The sequence below is a fragment of the Salvia splendens genome, chromosome 17 (genome assembly GCF_004379255.2).
Source record: "Salvia splendens isolate huo1 chromosome 17, SspV2, whole genome shotgun sequence".
Classification (NCBI taxonomy): domain Eukaryota; kingdom Viridiplantae; phylum Streptophyta; class Magnoliopsida; order Lamiales; family Lamiaceae; genus Salvia; species Salvia splendens.
The window spans coordinates 27,658,843-27,675,746 of record NC_056048.1 but is presented as its reverse complement, the minus strand read 5'-3'; the positions used below and the strand labels follow the sequence as shown (position 1 = coordinate 27,675,746).

General features: G+C 34.8%; 1 protein-coding gene and 1 pseudogene across 1 annotated transcript; one reads left to right on the top strand and one right to left on the bottom strand.

Annotated features, from left to right (window-relative positions):
* The first annotated feature begins 330 nt into the window (after positions 1-330).
* On the top strand, positions 331-6,407 carry LOC121774571 (annotated as a pseudogene).
* Positions 6,408-7,809: 1,402 nt separating this feature from the next.
* Positions 7,810-9,501, bottom strand: LOC121773447 (uncharacterized acetyltransferase At3g50280-like). The gene has a single exon (XM_042170306.1). The coding sequence runs from the start codon at positions 9,444-9,446 to the stop codon at positions 7,989-7,991; it is 1,458 nt and encodes a 485-aa protein (XP_042026240.1). The 5' UTR covers positions 9,447-9,501; the 3' UTR covers positions 7,810-7,988.
* Positions 9,502-16,904: the final 7,403 nt, after the last annotated feature.

The following is a 16,904-nucleotide window of genomic DNA, read 5'->3' as shown; positions in this document are numbered from 1 at the left end:
CGCGATCGGGTCGCGATTTTAACAAAACTGTTTTGAATATGGAGGGAGTAGTATACTTTTATATTAAAATAATATTTTTCCAAATAATAAAATTCGAGATTGGTCATATAGATCATTCACCAATAACTTTGATTATCCATCATTTTTAGTAGAAGGTTTAAACTTGATTATCCATATTTTACATATTTAACAAAAGTTGTTATAACTATCCACAATTGATTTTCAACAATTTAACATATTAATAATAGGTACCAAATGAGTATTTATAATTTCAAATAATATGTAACTTCTTTATGGCTATATTTACAACATGTATTAATTTCATTAAACCATCCAAATAAATTCAATTATCGTTTGTGTTTTTAGCTTCGAAAAGTTTCTTTCCCAATTGTTTCCCTTTTCTCACTTTCAATCACACATGAAGATGAGCAGAAGGGCTGCTGTATCTGCAATCGATCTCATTCATGGAAAAGGATTTCTCATTTGATGGTCTGATAAATCGGGTATTCTCTCTCCTCCATCCTCTCTCTTCTCTTCCAAGGCTTTTCAACCTAAGCGGCGGCGCACAATAGATTTCAGTACTGTTAAAGAATTAGATGATGCTATTAAATTGTTTGGAAAAATGAAGAGTATGCGGCCTGAGCCTTCTATTCGAGTGTACAACAACCTTATGAGTGTTAGTGTAAAGATTGAGCAGTATTCTTTTTGCCCTCAATGTGTTCGATGAAATGCTTCGGATGGGATTCCCTGTTAATATTTACACTATGAATATTGCGGTTAACTGTTGTTGTCACTTGAAAGATATGTGCTCTGGTTTTGCTATTGTGGCCTTCTTTTTAAAGAGTGGTTACGAACCAGATGCTGCGACAATCAGCCCTCTCATTAAAGGATTGTTTTTAGAGGGCAAGGATGCGGAAGCTGTGAAATTATTCGAGAAGGTTCTGGATTTAAAAGTTTTCAAGCCTGATGGTGTTATGATTCTGCACTTGATAGATGGTTTATGCAAAACTGGACAGGTCATTGCAGCTTACGATTGGGTTCGTAGATTAGAAAGTTGTGGGTGGAGACCCAACATTAAGGCTTATAGCACATTAATTGATGGGTTGTGTAAGGGTGGAAATGTGGACGACGCTTTGCGACTTCTTCCTGAGATGATCAGCAAGGGTATTTTACCTGATGTTGTCACATATACTACCATGATTAAGGGATTGTTTGACACTGGTAGGTATACAGATGCTAGAGAGTTGTTGTATGAAATGATCAATTCCAAGATATCTTTGGATGTGCAGACTTTCAGTATATTGATTGATGCATATTGTAAGGAAGGGAAGAGGAAGAGGCTACAAATGTATTGGAAATTATGACGCAACAAAACATTTGTCCCAATGTGGTCACATATAGTACACTTATTGATGGATTTTGTATGAAAGGTGAAATAGATAGAGCCAAACAGTTACTTGATTCCATGGTAGAGATGGGCTTAAAGCCTAACATCGTTAGTTATAGCAGCTTATTAAATGGATATTGCAAGAAGGGAAGCATGGATGAAGCTTGGCTTCTTTTTCTTGAAATTCCTAGTAAAGGTTTGGTGCCTGATACACATATCTATACCACCATGATACATGGATTATTTAGTAAAAATAGATTTGCTCAGGGCTTGCAACTTTTCGAGGATATGGAAGATCAACAAGTGTGTTTCCCTGACTTGCATACTTACACTACATTGTTGGATGGGCTGTGTAGGAATAGGGAGATTAATGAGGCTGTTTCATTGTTGCGCCTAATTGATGATAAAGGATTTACCCCTGACATAGTCACGTACGGTGCTCTCATAAATGGATTATGCAAAAATGGAAAACATGGCATTGCGAGACATCTTTTCGATCAACTTCCTTCAAATGGTGTACAACCTGATGTTCATATATATAGTATGATCATTGGTTCATTTTGTCAAGAAGGGTCTTTCGAGGAGGTAAAACGTTTGCTGGTAGAGATGGAGAATCGTGGCTGTGGACCTGATCATGTAACATACAAAGTCATCATCGGGAGTCTGCTAAAGCAAAATGAGGTAGACAAGGCAAGAGCATTCATGGAAGAAATGCGTGAGAAGGGATTCTCAGCCGATTCTGCAACTTCCTCGATGCCAGATGGAGATGATTTTTTCCTCAAATTGATGAAGTTCCTAGCGCCCAAGTAATTTGTATCCTAGTCCTTATCAAGTGGAGGTTAGTGATATTATCACCTTTCTTTATGCATACTAATACTGCACCATCTCGAACTTTTTTTTGCCATTCAGTTATTGTCTTTTTCAAGAGAGTTTAATCTGAAACTTATATATTGAAACTGCTGATTTTAGTTCATGTTGTGTTTGTTTCCACGCATGCTTCGTTGTTTCTAGTGCAGGGCGAGGATTGATGCAGCCTAAGAGGTTTATGTCTCGGAGCTTCAAGCCGGATTCAACTTTTTGTATGCTTGTGATGTATGAGTTCCTTAATGCTGCTGCGTGATGCAATTGAACATGCGATTATCGTCAGAGTACATTTGTTTTCAAAATTTGTTATATTTGGATGAGTTGAACGGTTAGTGGTTGAGGATTCTATCTGCATTTCTGTATTTTGGTAACTGAGAATTCATATTCATTTTGTGCTTTTACATGACCCTCTGATTCTGTCAAACCATTCCGGCTAGAGAAAAAATAGGTTAGGTCAAGCATGTTCCAATATCATCTAACAAATACTCCCTCCGTCCGACTCAAGATGTCCATATTCTTGACTAGCATGTGATTTTAGGAGGAAGTATGAGGTGGAGTAAGCAAAGAGAGAAATGTTGTTGAATATTTTAATGAGAAGAGAGGAGAGGAGAGTGAGATTTATTTCCAAATATAGAAAGTGAACATCTTCAGTGGAAAAAACTAAAAAGAAAATTTGGACATCTTGAAAAGTATGAATTATTTTTTTAGTCCGTCCTTGAAAAGTACTCCAATTAGAAATGGAACGTTTTCCTTTTTGGGTGTCCCATTAAAAATGAAACGTTTCCTTAAATGGAAACAATACTCTCTACTTTTTCCCCTCTCTTACTTTGTTCTCTTATCATTAACTCACAAAACAACATTATATAATATTTCGTGCCAAAATCCAATTGTTTCATTTTGTAAGTGGGACGGAGGGAGTATGAACTTTCTAATTTCGGAAATCCAATTGCACTACTAATAATGTAGACGCTACTCTCTGCTAACATTACATAAAAATATGCATTCTTAACTTTTAGTGTGCCCCACAAGAATACGCACTTTTAAATTTTAGAAACTATTTTCTCTCTAATATGGTGTGACTCATTCTCCACTAAAAATACTTCAATTATTTTTTCTTTCTACTTCTCTTACTTTACTAATTATACATTAAAATCTGTGTCCAACCCAAAGTGCATATTTATGGGACGGAGAGAGTACTATTTATAAATTACATAAGAAATTAAAATATGCAATAAAAAATAATTTTATGCATAGTCCTACTCAATCCCCTTACCACCAAGTGGGCTAGACTGAGCTCCGTCCAGATTTATCAATATATATTCATTCCAACCTGGGCATTGACTCGGCCAATTATGATTAAAAAAATTGTCAACAAACAATCTCTTTCCCAAAATTGTTTCCCTTTCCTCACTTTCAATATCACCTGCCGATTAAGGAAGATGAGCAGAAGGGCTGCTGTATCTGCAATCGATCTCATTCATGGAAAAGGATTTCTCAATCGATGCTCTCATAAATCGTGTATTCTCTCTCCTCCATTCTCTCTCTTCTCCTCCAACGCTTTTCAATTTCAACCTAAACCTTGCAGAATAGATTTCAGTGTTGTTAAAGAATTAGATGATGCTATTAAATTGTTTGGAGAAATGAAGAGTATGTGGCCTGAGCCTTCTATTCTAGCGTACAACAACCTTATGAGTGTTTGTGTAAAGATTGAGCAGTATGCTTTTGGCCTTAATGTGTTTGATGAAATGCTTCAAATGGGTTTCCCTGTTGATATTTACACTATGAGTATTGCAGTTAACTGTTGCTGTCACTTGAAAGATATATGCTCTGGTTTTGCTATAATTGCCTTCTTTTTTAAGAGTGGTTACGAACCAGATGCTGTGACAATCAGCCCTCTCATTAAAGGGTTGTTTTTAGAGGGTAAGGAAGCCGAAGCAGGGGTATTATTTGAAAAGGTTGTGGATTTGAAACTTTGTGAGCCTGATAAGGTTATGATTCTGCACGTGATAGATGGACTATGCAAAGCTGGACAGATCGTTGCAGCCCATGATTGGCTTATTAGATTAGAATGTAGCGAGTGGAGACCTGACGTTAAGGCTTATAGCACATTAATTGATGGGTTGTGTAAGGGTGGAAAGGTGGATGACGCTTTGCAACTTCTACCCAAGATGATCAACAAGGGCATTTTACCTGATGTTGTCACATATACTTCCATGATTAAGGGACTATGTGACAATGGTAGGCACAGCGATGCTATAGAGTTGTTGTATAAAATGGCCAATTCCAAGATATCTTTGAATGTGTTTACTTTCAGTATATTGATTGATGCATATTGTAAGGAAGGGAAGATGGATGAGGCTGGAAATGTATTGGAAATTATGACGCAACAAAACATTTGTCCCAATGTGGTCACATATAGTACACTTATTGATGGATTTTGTATGAAAGGTGAAATAGATAGAGCAAAACAGATACTTGATTCCATGGTAGAGATGGGCTTAAAGCCTAACATCGTTAGTTATAGCATTTTATTAAATGGATATTGTAAGAAGGGATGCGTGGATGAAGCTAGGCTTCTTTTTCTTGAAATTCCTAGTAAAGGTTTGGTGCATAATACGCATACTTATACCACCATGATACATGGATTATTTAGTAAAAAAAGATTTGTTGAGGGCCTGCAACTTTTCGAGGATATGGAAGCCCAACATGTACATCCTAACTTGCATACTTACACTACATTGTTGGATGTGCTGTGTAGGAATGGGAAGATTGACGAGGCTATTAAATTGGTGCACATCATTGAAGATAAAGGATTTACCCCTGATATTGTTAGTTACAACAGCTTATTGAATGGATATTGCAAAAAGGGAAGCGTGGATGAAGCTTGGCTTCTTTTTCTTGAAATTCCCAATAAAGGTTTGGTGCGAGATAACCGTGCTTATAATACCATGATACACGGATTATTTAGTAAATATAAATTTTCTGATCGTTGTGAACTTTTCGAGATTATGGAAGACCAACAAGTGCTTCCTGATTTATGTACTTATAATATATTGTTGGATGGGCTGTGTATGAAAAGGGAGATTGATGAGGCTGTTTCATTGTTGCGCCTGATTGAAGATAAAGGATTTACCCCTGACGTAGTCACGTACGGTGCTCTCATAAATGGATTGTGCAAAAATGGAAAACATGGCATTGCGAGACATCTTTTCAATCAACTTCCATCAAATGGTGTACAACCTGATGTTCAGATATATACTACGATCATTGGTTCATTTTGTCAAGAAGGGTCTTTCGAGAAGGTAAAACGTTTGCTGGTAGAGATGGAGAATCGTGACTGTGGACCTAATCATGTAACATACAATGTCATCATTGGGAGTCTGATAAAGCAAAATGAGTTTGACATGGCAAGAGCATTCACGGAAGAAATGCATGAAAAGGGATTCTCTGCTGACTCTGCAACTTCTTCGATGCCAAGTGTAGATGATTTTTTACTCAAATTGATGAAGGACCTTGCGCCCAAGGAAATTGTATCCTAGTCCGTATTAAGTGGAGGTCAGTGGCATTATCACCATTATGCATAATTATATTGTACATCAATTATTGTCTATTTCATATCGAGGCATCAAGCAAGTTAACATTTCAAGAGATTTAAATCTAATACTTGTATTTAAACTGTTTAATGTAGTTTGTGTTGTGTTTGTTTCGATGCAGGCATCGTTGTTTCTAGTGCAGGGTGAGAATTGATGCAGCCTAAGAGCCAAAGGTTTATGTCTCGAAGCTTCAAGCTGTGTTCGATCTTTATATGCTTGTGATATACGAGTTCCTTAATGCTGCTGTGTGATTCAATTGAACATGGGAATATTATCAAAGTAACGGTTAGTTGTTGAGCCTGGACAGAGCTACATCCAGATTAATCGAAAGATATCCCGTCCAGCCTAGTCCATTTCAGCCGTGGGTCTGGACCGAGTCGAGTCCCAAGCTACCCAGCTCGAGGCAGCCGTGGTGTACCAGGATGGACTATTGGACTGACCCTATCCATTTGATAATTCTATGTCTGTATATCTTCATCTTCCCTTTGGACTACCCAAAATATTCGATGTGTGTTCTATATTAAATTATCAATTGTATAGTGGAGTAGTATATTTTATTTATATTTCTTAGAAGTTAAGCTAATAAAAAACATTAAATACATGTTATTTTATACTTCAAGATATATGGTGAAAAATTTGTTAACTTTTACTGATAATTTAAACCATATACTTGAAATATTTTAAATCGAAATCCAATTTTAAAGTCAAAATTTGAACTTCAACTCCAAAATAAACCCTTACCCCACAACTCCACACCACATGTTAGTTGGTCATCTAATGTGCTCTATATCAAATTCACACATGATAGTTGATACCGAAGATGGTCTAAGTTAGTACATATAATAGGATTGATTTTTTAAGATAATAGTACTAATATTTATATATCACAAAATACTAGTTATATTTTTCTGAATAATAAAAATGGAGATTGGACATGAGAAATTTGCAATGCAATGGGCTGTTTTTATGTGCTAGTAGTTGGGGAACATGGTCGAGCATCGATAGTGCCACTTCATTTTTGCTTCTTTATTGTTGTGGAGTACTATACTTGTCTAAGTTCCAACATCACTTTATTTCTATGGTAACCCACGAAAAGGCCAACAAGAACAATAATAATAAAATTAAATAAAGCTATATCTTTAGCCTCAATAAATATTTTGAGATTATTCATATTTTTAAAGGAATATAGCTGCAAAAACCATGAACATTTCCTGAAATTCGGTATTTCCCGCAATGTAGTGGGAAATACCATGAATTTTGGGTGATGTGTCGATTTCCCATGAAGTCAATTTCAGGCAAATTTTAATTGCCGTGGCTATACACACGAACAATTTGTATGATGAATTAAAATTGGCCAAAAAATTAACTAATGTTAGAAAATTACTATGCATACAAATGTGTATGTTGAATTAAATTTGGCCTAAAATTAACTTCCTGATAAATACGTATTTCTCATCATTTTTAGAATTCTAAGGAAAATATCAAATTTCAGGAAAAGTTTATAAATTTTGCAGCATATTTTTCCATTTACTAATTTACAGTTAGTTGCCCATGAAATTCTGAAATATCACGTGTATTATTGTTAGTATAATATTATCAACCCTTTGAAAATTGATGGGCTAATTGGAATCTTTGATAAATACTAAGTCAACCAGCTTAAGCTTGTATCTTGTCATGATCTCTCACTATTCATATTTGGACTATTTATTGACACAATTCTTACGTTCTTCACAAAATAATAGGAGTATCTTTAATTTACACCTAACTATTTTTAAATGTATACAAATATGAGGGTGGCGGGTGGCCGTTGACCCTTTTCTCAAAGGGACGAAGGCGACCGTTGATATGTTTAAAGTGATTTGAATTTTCGATCTATCTATTATTTTTTATGAGAAATATTTTACAAATTATACTTAATCATCAATATCAGTTGTTTCAATAATTTGTACTCCTTCAACTAACGGCTAAAGCTCTAGAAAAAAAATTAGATTGACACATTGGAATTAAATATCGATTACATAGAGTGGAAGAAAATAGAATTCAAAAAGAAAATTTATGTCACAAATTTGTCAATCACACCCTCATTTTTTTCCCTTTTCATTTTTTTTCTTAATAATAGTACTAATAAAATAATAATATGGTGACTAATAATCATATACGTATTGCATAAATTCCGGGTCGGATAGGAGGCTCGCCATAGTGTCCGGAGCCAAAACCACCTCCAAATCGACGGTTCCGTTCCCTTCGCGGCCCGGAAATGCCGAAATCTTTCCATCAAACTTATTGGCGCGGCCGCTCCGAACCGCGACGGGCCGACCCCACCCGAAATCATTCTCGTACATAGGGAACCGGGGCGAACTCCCCATCGTGATCATCGCCCCATCGAAATTCCCCAACGGGAAGCACCGCGGGTCCCTCTCCCAAGTCTCCACGTACTTCCTCACCGTGTCGCCGTCGTGTGCCACCACATTCCTATTGAGCTGCTCGGCGCACCACCGGAGGTCCCTACCCAGGACCTCCCCGGCCGCCGCCTGCGTTGGGATGCTCTGGATCGCGTTCCCGAAGTACAGCGGCTCGAGCCGAGGCTCGAGCCGGTGCCGGCAATTGACAGCCATCCGGAACGTTGTCGTTTTCGCCTCCGGAAGCTTCCTGGCGCGGGTGACCCCACGCCAGAGCAGTGCGCACAGCGATTGAAAAGACGAGATCTCAACTGCCGCCGCCGCCGCTTGGGGCGCCATTTCTCTAGAAACGGCGCTCCTAAGCCAAGCTAACGGCGTTAGCTTGCCGTCAGGGTTTTTCAACGTGTCGTTGCTGTGCTTCCCCATCAGCTCAGCGATATCAATTCCGTTTCCTTCTCCTTCATATTTCCGGTTGTTAACCGCAGATTTAAGCCTCTGAATCGATTGTTTACTGAATCGGAAAATCCTCTCCCTCACCGGCGAATCGCTCGAGAAGGTGACGCTCGGGCCGCCCTCCGGCAGCCTGAGCACCGCCGGAGATATCAAAATCGATTCGCGCCTAAAATCCGGCGCCCTAGAAATCCGCCTCACGCCGCGGCTGAGCTCCGCGAAGCTATTGAAGAAATTCCAGAACGAAGTCCCATCCACGACGGCGTGATTCACCGCGCAGCCGATGAAAACTCCGTCGGCGAGCTCCGTCACCCTAACCGCCAGAATCGGCCGGAAATGGCCGTCGTAGCTCACCGTCAGATCGAACGGAAAAAATTGCCTAAACTCCGCCGGCAAATCTCCGTCGCCGGAAAACCCTAGCAAATCGCGGATTTCTAGATCTGCGGCGTACGCGTGCGAAAATTCGACCCCGGCGTCGTTGCAGGATATGTAGACGTATCCGTCGGAATCGGTGGTGAGGCGGCCGGCGAGGGGCGGGAATTGAGAGAGGGCGGCGGAGAGGGCGCGTTTCAGCTGAGAAACGAGATCCGGCGCCGCGAGAGGGGGGCGGGTGAAGAGGCAGCCTTTTTGAATGTAGTGGCAGGAGAGCATGGGGAGATCGGAGACGGAGAGCTTGAGATCGGGGAGAGTGGAGGCGCGGTCGGGGAAGACGGTGCAATTGGAGAGAATCGGAAGAGGCGACGGTGAAATCATGGTGGTTTTGATCTCTCTCTCTCTCTCTCTCTATTGGAAGGGAAGGGAAGGGAAGGGAAGGGAGGGAGAGTGATGGGGAGAGTGGGGGCATGGGGAGGTATTTATAGGGGTGCTGGGTTCATGCATTTGATGTTTTCTAATTTTGGTGGTGGGTGATATTGTTGGTTATATGGGGTGATGCTGTTTTTTTATTTATGTATTTTGGTTTATGGATTTTGGTTGACTGTATAGTTTATTGATGAAGGGGTGCTGAAAGTATAATTGGTTGGCACGTGTACAACTATGGCGTTATATGCGCTACAATGCTCTACTATTTATTAAAAAAATATACGTATATAGGAGTACTATTATTTTTCACTATCAATCAATATTACTACTAGTACGTTTTTAATTGACTTAAAATTTGAAAATTATTTGATTTTATTAAAGAAATGAAAAAAATAATTAGTGAAAGGTGAGTTATTTTTATGTATTAATTTTATAATAAATTATAAGTGAGATGAGTTAGACGTGGAAGGAAGGTGAGATCTATTTTTAAAAAATAATAAAAATGAAATGAGAAATTTATTGATGAAGATAAAAGATAAAAAAAAAATGTAAAACATTTAATGATGACGTGGGAGTATGAAATGTCTTTGGATGATCTCTTTACATATCTCATTAACTGTTTCATTCCGTTCTACTAACTTTTTTATTATATAAAAAATGGTATTCACGTTCCAATTAATTTTTTCTTGTAATAAAACTTTTTGGTTGAAAATAAATACTCCATGATACAATTAAATTGATTATTTAACTGGTTATCTTAATATTGATAATAAAATATTATAATTCAAATAAAATAAATGTTGATGAAGTTTTGTTAAATAGTTTACGATTTTAAAAATGAAAAAATTATAAAATTGGATTTGTTAGCAATTTTTCCATAGTGAAACTTTAGGCGAAATTAGTCCAAAGCCTTTGTCCTAGCGGCAAGAAGCTTAGACATTATTGCATGAGGGGCTGAGATCAGTTGTAATTTCCTCTTATCTATAGTATAAGAGTTTATTTGTAATTTTTTTTTTGAGTTTATTTGTAATTTCCTCCCTTATATATGAGTTAATTTAAAAAAAAAAAAAACTTTAGGCGAAATTATATGGAGTATGATCCAACTGATGGATTATATGGACTTGAGTTAAATAACTGTTCATAAAGAAATAATATATTGATTGAAAAACATTAATAATTTAATATATTTAAAATTAATTTTATTCATATGCAATTTAATTATTTTTATGTGTGATAATTGCAAGTAAATCTATTTATATGGTGCACTTATATTTAACCAACGTCCAACTAATTAAAACCACCAAAATGTAAATCTAATTAAAAGCCACACCAAATTCTTCTCAGTGTAGCAAGTTGCATATATATCATCTGATTTATTACAAGTAGCTCATTACCATTGGAAATAGCAATATTGCATATATTAACATATTAGCAAATAAATAGTAGTAACAATAATTAATATTATTATAATTAATGCGCCGACTATTTACATTCTGTAAGCTAGTTGTCATTCCTCAAATCCCTATAAAAGTCGGCACAGTGGAATCTATTAAATCTTACTTATTTATCCAAACCAAAATATTCATCCAATCCTAATTGTCATTATTTAATCTTAACCAAGCTTATGTTTGAGATTACCTGATCCAAAAAGTCGGTTAATTTTAATTTAATATACTCTCCATAACCGTCTTTTCTGCTTTGTCGGCTTGCCACCTTATAATGATATAATATTAATCACATTTCATATAATTATTGGTCAATTCTTATGTATGTGGATTTTATTTATCAATGGTGGGGCTATTATTATATTTAGATGGGGGTTTATTTAAATATTTTAGGGGTTTTGGGGTCTAAGTTCAATGGGGGTTAATATTTATATGTCCACGTGTGTGACAGTTCAAGAACAACCCAGATGAAATTGTAGGCTGGATTACTACTGTTCTCTAATGTTAATTAATCTCTATTAATAATTACTTTTGTGTACGTTCGAATCAAATTTAATTTTCCAATTTGGATGAATTTGTTTCTCGAATGAATGGATGCTTTTAACTTTGCAACATTACAGTTGTTTGATTTATGAAGTCCATAAAAGGGTATATTTGATAATAAAAATGTGTATTAATGATTTTACATAATGCTCAAATCTCTTTACATTATTATCCTTTTCTACTTATTATGAAACTCCAATAGAAGGTATACTACTCATAGGAAATATTATATTTTTGACAAATTTATTAAATGTTTTACTAAATCATCACAATTTTTCGATACAAAAAAAAAAATTAATAATAATAATAATAATAATAATAATAATTATTATTATTATTATTATTATTATTATTACAAATAAAAACATGCTATTATTGAGAGTGTATTGTAGCTAGCAAATTAAAAAGGTAATCACAATATTTGAAAAACTAGGTTGATAAATAACGAACTGATCAAGTCAATAAAAACGTTGATAGAGTTATCTATATATATACTTTTCAAAGTAAAGATATCATGCATGCAACAAAGGCATAACATATTAACTATAGTAGTTAGATTGAAGTCATTATAGTAATTATAGTTGGTAGATTGAAGTCAATATTGGTGCACAGGAAGTGTATGAACAAAGTGTGACAAATTTGAATTTGTAAGATTGTTAAACAAGCTAGACTAACATTTACCAAAATACCCTTACACAAGGTTCATATTATGGTCGGTATCTATGACCACATGCTATGTTTATGTTAGATCCATTATGTGAGCATCATCGGTACGTGCTCTTTTTGTTCCACGGTAAGTAAGCCATTTCACAAAGACTAAAAAATGAAGTCTTCCTCAACCACATGTATTGACCTCATCTCTTGTTGAAAGCTCATTGCTTGTTTGTAGGATTTGTTAGGATAGTCTGTGTCATCGTTAATTTCTTCGTTCTTATCGCTGTTTTTTCTTCTTTCATCTTGCTTTCCCTGATGAATGGTGCTCCTTATTTCCTCTTTTGTTGAGTATTTTGTTTGTGTGCAATAACCATTTGTTTGACTTTGTTTTTTTTAACTTTGGCTTATCATTTTTGTAGGCTAGTAATAAACGAGAGCAATATTCACAAATGACATTTCAGAAAAATTGACAAGGTCATTCTTTTGTGTCTGAGTCTGGAATTCAGGAACTGAGCAGATTGTTCCAACTCGATACGATAAAGAATTCAGATAAAGTATATAATTATAATTAATGACTCCTAGTTCAATTTGTGACCTAATTTAATTTTTTAGCTGCATTCATGTATCTATCCTAATTCAAAACTAAATTATTTTTTATTAGTTAGATAGATTCCAAATTTGGCATCTCTCCTTCCTCTCTTTGTTATGAATGGTTCAGACCACCAAACTACTACTAATCAAGTCAACTTTAATGCACTAACCATGATATTCTATTAAATGCTGAATAATTTAATATTTATTCCATTTTGTGGTTCGAAAAAAGATTATTCAATACTATGTTGACCTGAAAATGGAACTTTTGGCAGTTTGAGCAGTTGGAAAAATATTAAAATAAAGTTCGCATGATAGTTTTCTGGTTGATTAATGCAACCTGCCAAAATCCTCTGTATGTGCTTCGAAAAATATTTGATAATATTGTTAGCTCTAAATTGTTAAAGCATATTTTAATTTTTTAATCTTAGGCAGTATATAAAATTATGTAAATTAACGCATAAATATTTGAGCTGTACCCTCTCATCCAAAACTGGACTTTTTAATCTTAATAATATGTAAATTTTAAAATGAATTGATTTCAAGAAAATCCCTAGTCCAACAAATTAAACAAGATTTATTTAAATAAAAAGAGTAGAGATATAGTATTTGATTCAAAATAACTATGTACCTACCAGCCATCAATAATATTCTTCAATGAAAATAAACAAAAATAATATTGTCAAGAACCTATAATTCTAAGTTAAGTCGTAGAAGAAATAATACACTAGCAATATTCTAAATTCAGTGTGACATATATGAGTATAGCGAATTTCTAAAGCATATTACACTAAACAATTATTTTGTTCTTGACGCCCAATAATTGAATTAAAAATCCTACTGCACCAAGATCAGTGAATTTAGTGATAATCTTAATAGCTCTAGATTCTCATTACCCGAAACATTTTGTTTGAATTTTGTTCTAAATTATTTGTGACGATACAATTGAACCGTGTTTCAATTTCTTTGTAATTACAATATCAAGTTGGATTTGAGTAATTAGATTAAAGTTAGATTAGAGCTATTATTAATCATGCTGATCAATTAATATCGTCATCTGTTACGGACTCAATTCCCACATCGGTTGTGAGAACAACTGATGTGAGGTATATAGACTAAATGGACTCTCTCTCCTAACAGGCTAGTCTTTTGGGATGAGTTCTCCTGTTTGGTCTGTATCAATTGGTGCTTTCATTGAGAGTCCAAACGGCTCGGAGTGGTGGCCGGGCAACGAACTCGCCGTGACCAACGAGTGCGTTTGGGACCGCTCGGAGTGGTGACCCACGGAGTGGTGGTCGGGCAAAGAATCCGCCGTGACCAACGTGGCCGTGACCAACGAGAACTCGGAGTGGTGGCCCACGGAGTGGTGGCATGGCAAAGAACCAGCCGTGACCAACGTGGCCGTGACCAACGTGGCCGTGACCAACGAGGACGTTGGCCCTTAAAGGAGGGTCGAATGTTACGGACTCAATTCCCACATCGGTTGTGAGAACAACTGGTGTGGGGTATATAGACTAAATGGACTCTCTCTCCTAACAGGCTAGTCTTTTGGGATGAGTTCTCCTGTTTGGTCTGTATCATCATCCCTCGAATATGTTGTCATCTCAAGTATTTTTACATTTACAGATGTAACTATAGTAATTTTGGATTAAATTCTTGATAAGATCAGTGATAAAAGTGACACTAATTAAGTAAACACGTCCAAGTTCCAACTCAATTCTATTCTATCTGGGAATTATTTTTTAAAAAGTATAATTATCCTGCTTATTATATCGAATCTTAAAAGTTGAGATTTAATTTGAAAAGACAAGTCGACATATATTGTTAAATGACTACAAGAATTAAATTCAAGGAACAAAAACCTTCATATTGACTAACTTAGAGATCTTGTTATCAAAGAATTATGCAAACATTGTCACACCGCATTATACATTTCATGTACAAGAATGGATTTGGAAGTTAGAACATTTTTAAATTATAATATTATTGCAATTCAACACTTTTCATGACTTTTATTGAGTCTGGAACTTTAACTGTGGATAATGCTAACATTGTAGTACTTGATTATAAATCAAAATTACAGATTAAACATGAAAACTTATCACAAAAAAGCTAGAGGAACAGAACACATTTAATCTTATGAACTTTCATTTTTTTTATTATCTTAAACAATCGATGTAGAGTGCTAAAGGATATGTAATTGACAAATTAATTAAAAAGTTAAAAAGAGAGACATCTAATGGTTGTGCTAGTAATAGAGTAGTTAACATCTAATTAATATCAAAGATATTAGGTTTAAGTCATCATGATAATGAAATTTGAAATTTATATATCCAATTAGTAAATAAGAAGATGGTTTACCATATTTAAGAGTTGTGGTCGAAAGTAAAATTCAAGTAAAATTGGTTCTTTTTTGAATAATACTATTCTAATCTAATCAAAAGTTTCCAAAAGGCATGAGGTCATGAACATATATACAATTGGCAAGAATTCAGAACATTTCACCTCTTCACTCTTCATTTTATGTTAAGTTCATGAATATTATAAATAGTGTTGTGCTATTCATGTTTCTTTTTATGATGGTTTAGTATAAAATAGCAAGTTGTAATTATTTGTAGGAGAAATGCATTGAACAGCATATGGTATGAGGTTCCACATTGAGAATTATGAGAGACCAAAGTTATGAAATGGTGTCATATCAAAATATTTGGAAACTTGAGGTTGATGTGATAAGAAAACTATCTACAAAGTTGATTCTATTTTATGGGACAGGATTTGTTTTGTGACTTGGAAACTCTCGTACACTCCACACGCACTATACGTGGCATTTAGTTAATATTTGAAAAAGTAATGTTGGTTAGATTTGACTATTTGAGTAGTGTTTTGCCAAAATTACACAAAAAAATACATTTATTTATTGATGATATGATTTTTAATGAGCAATCGGTATCATAGGAGAAAGAGAATGCTTCCCTCCATAAAAATAGTTATTTGTAGACTATGTGAGTTTTAATACGCAGTCAGTAACATAAGAGATAAAGAGAAAAAAATGATAAAGTTTTCATAAATAGAAAATGAGACTAATTTCGATGTATCGATCAAAATGAAAAAAATAAGACTATTTTTTATGGACGAAGTGGTTATTAGATTATTGGGCTACTTGGTTTGGACTATTTATGATGTCTTTTGTTTAAGATAGAATTTTCTTAGTCATGTCTCAAACCGTTAAATTCTAGCTATACATTTATATTCTTCATCAATGATAACATTATATCATAATACAAATTAGATCGTTTGAAATTTGATAAAGATTGGAAGTGTGTGAAGCGAAAAAGATGATAAGTTAGAAGTATAGAAGTTCAAATATGAACAACACAAAAAGTAATGTAGTGGACTTTTTTTTTATCTAAAATCATTATAAAATAAGAAAATAAAGTGAAACACACACAACACATCATGGAGTTAGTCATCAATCCTCGTCCATCGAAGAATAGTGGTCTCATTACAACCTTAAAACGTAATGACAAGTTTCAAAATTATACTCAAAATAATTACTAGGAGTCACCTATTCAGACATAGAATCACACATGTATTGGTCGCCATCTTCCCAAATATAAAAACGGTGCAATTACCTATAAATTAGTAAACACACAATAAAAACTGGAGAAAAAAAATCAATGAAATAAATAAAAACTAAATCAAAGCCCTGTAGAATTTAAAATTTTCTTATGTTATTTTCGAAATTTTATACTATCAAACTAAAATATGGAGTAATTATTTTAATTTACGTTCTCAAATCGGAGGCCTCAAAGTAGAATTTTTGGCCCAAGTTAGATAATTCCAATATTATCGTCAATAAACTGAGTGGACTCAAAAAGCCCAATAAGCTGTAGTTAATTTGGAGACAATTCATAGTTCTTTTATATTTGGATCATCCAAATCAAAGTCCATTAGAGCCCAAGATATCACAAACACTTTTTTGTAACGATTAATTATCTGGAAATACACAAAAACAATCCGACATGCTTAAAAAGTTAAAATACATAAGCTTGAGATCATTATAGGAGTAATTTTGAACACAATATTTAAAAATTAAATTACCATCTCTTTTATAAATTCAAATGGATTTGAGTGACTAACATGTAATCTAACGGTAATCTGTGTAATTGTTTAATTA

What these genes read in the sequence shown, in the direction of transcription:
- LOC121773447 (XM_042170306.1), bottom strand. Translation starts at nt 9,446, where the DNA reads ATGATTTCACCGTCGCCTCTTCCGATTCTCTCCAATTGCACCGTCTTC.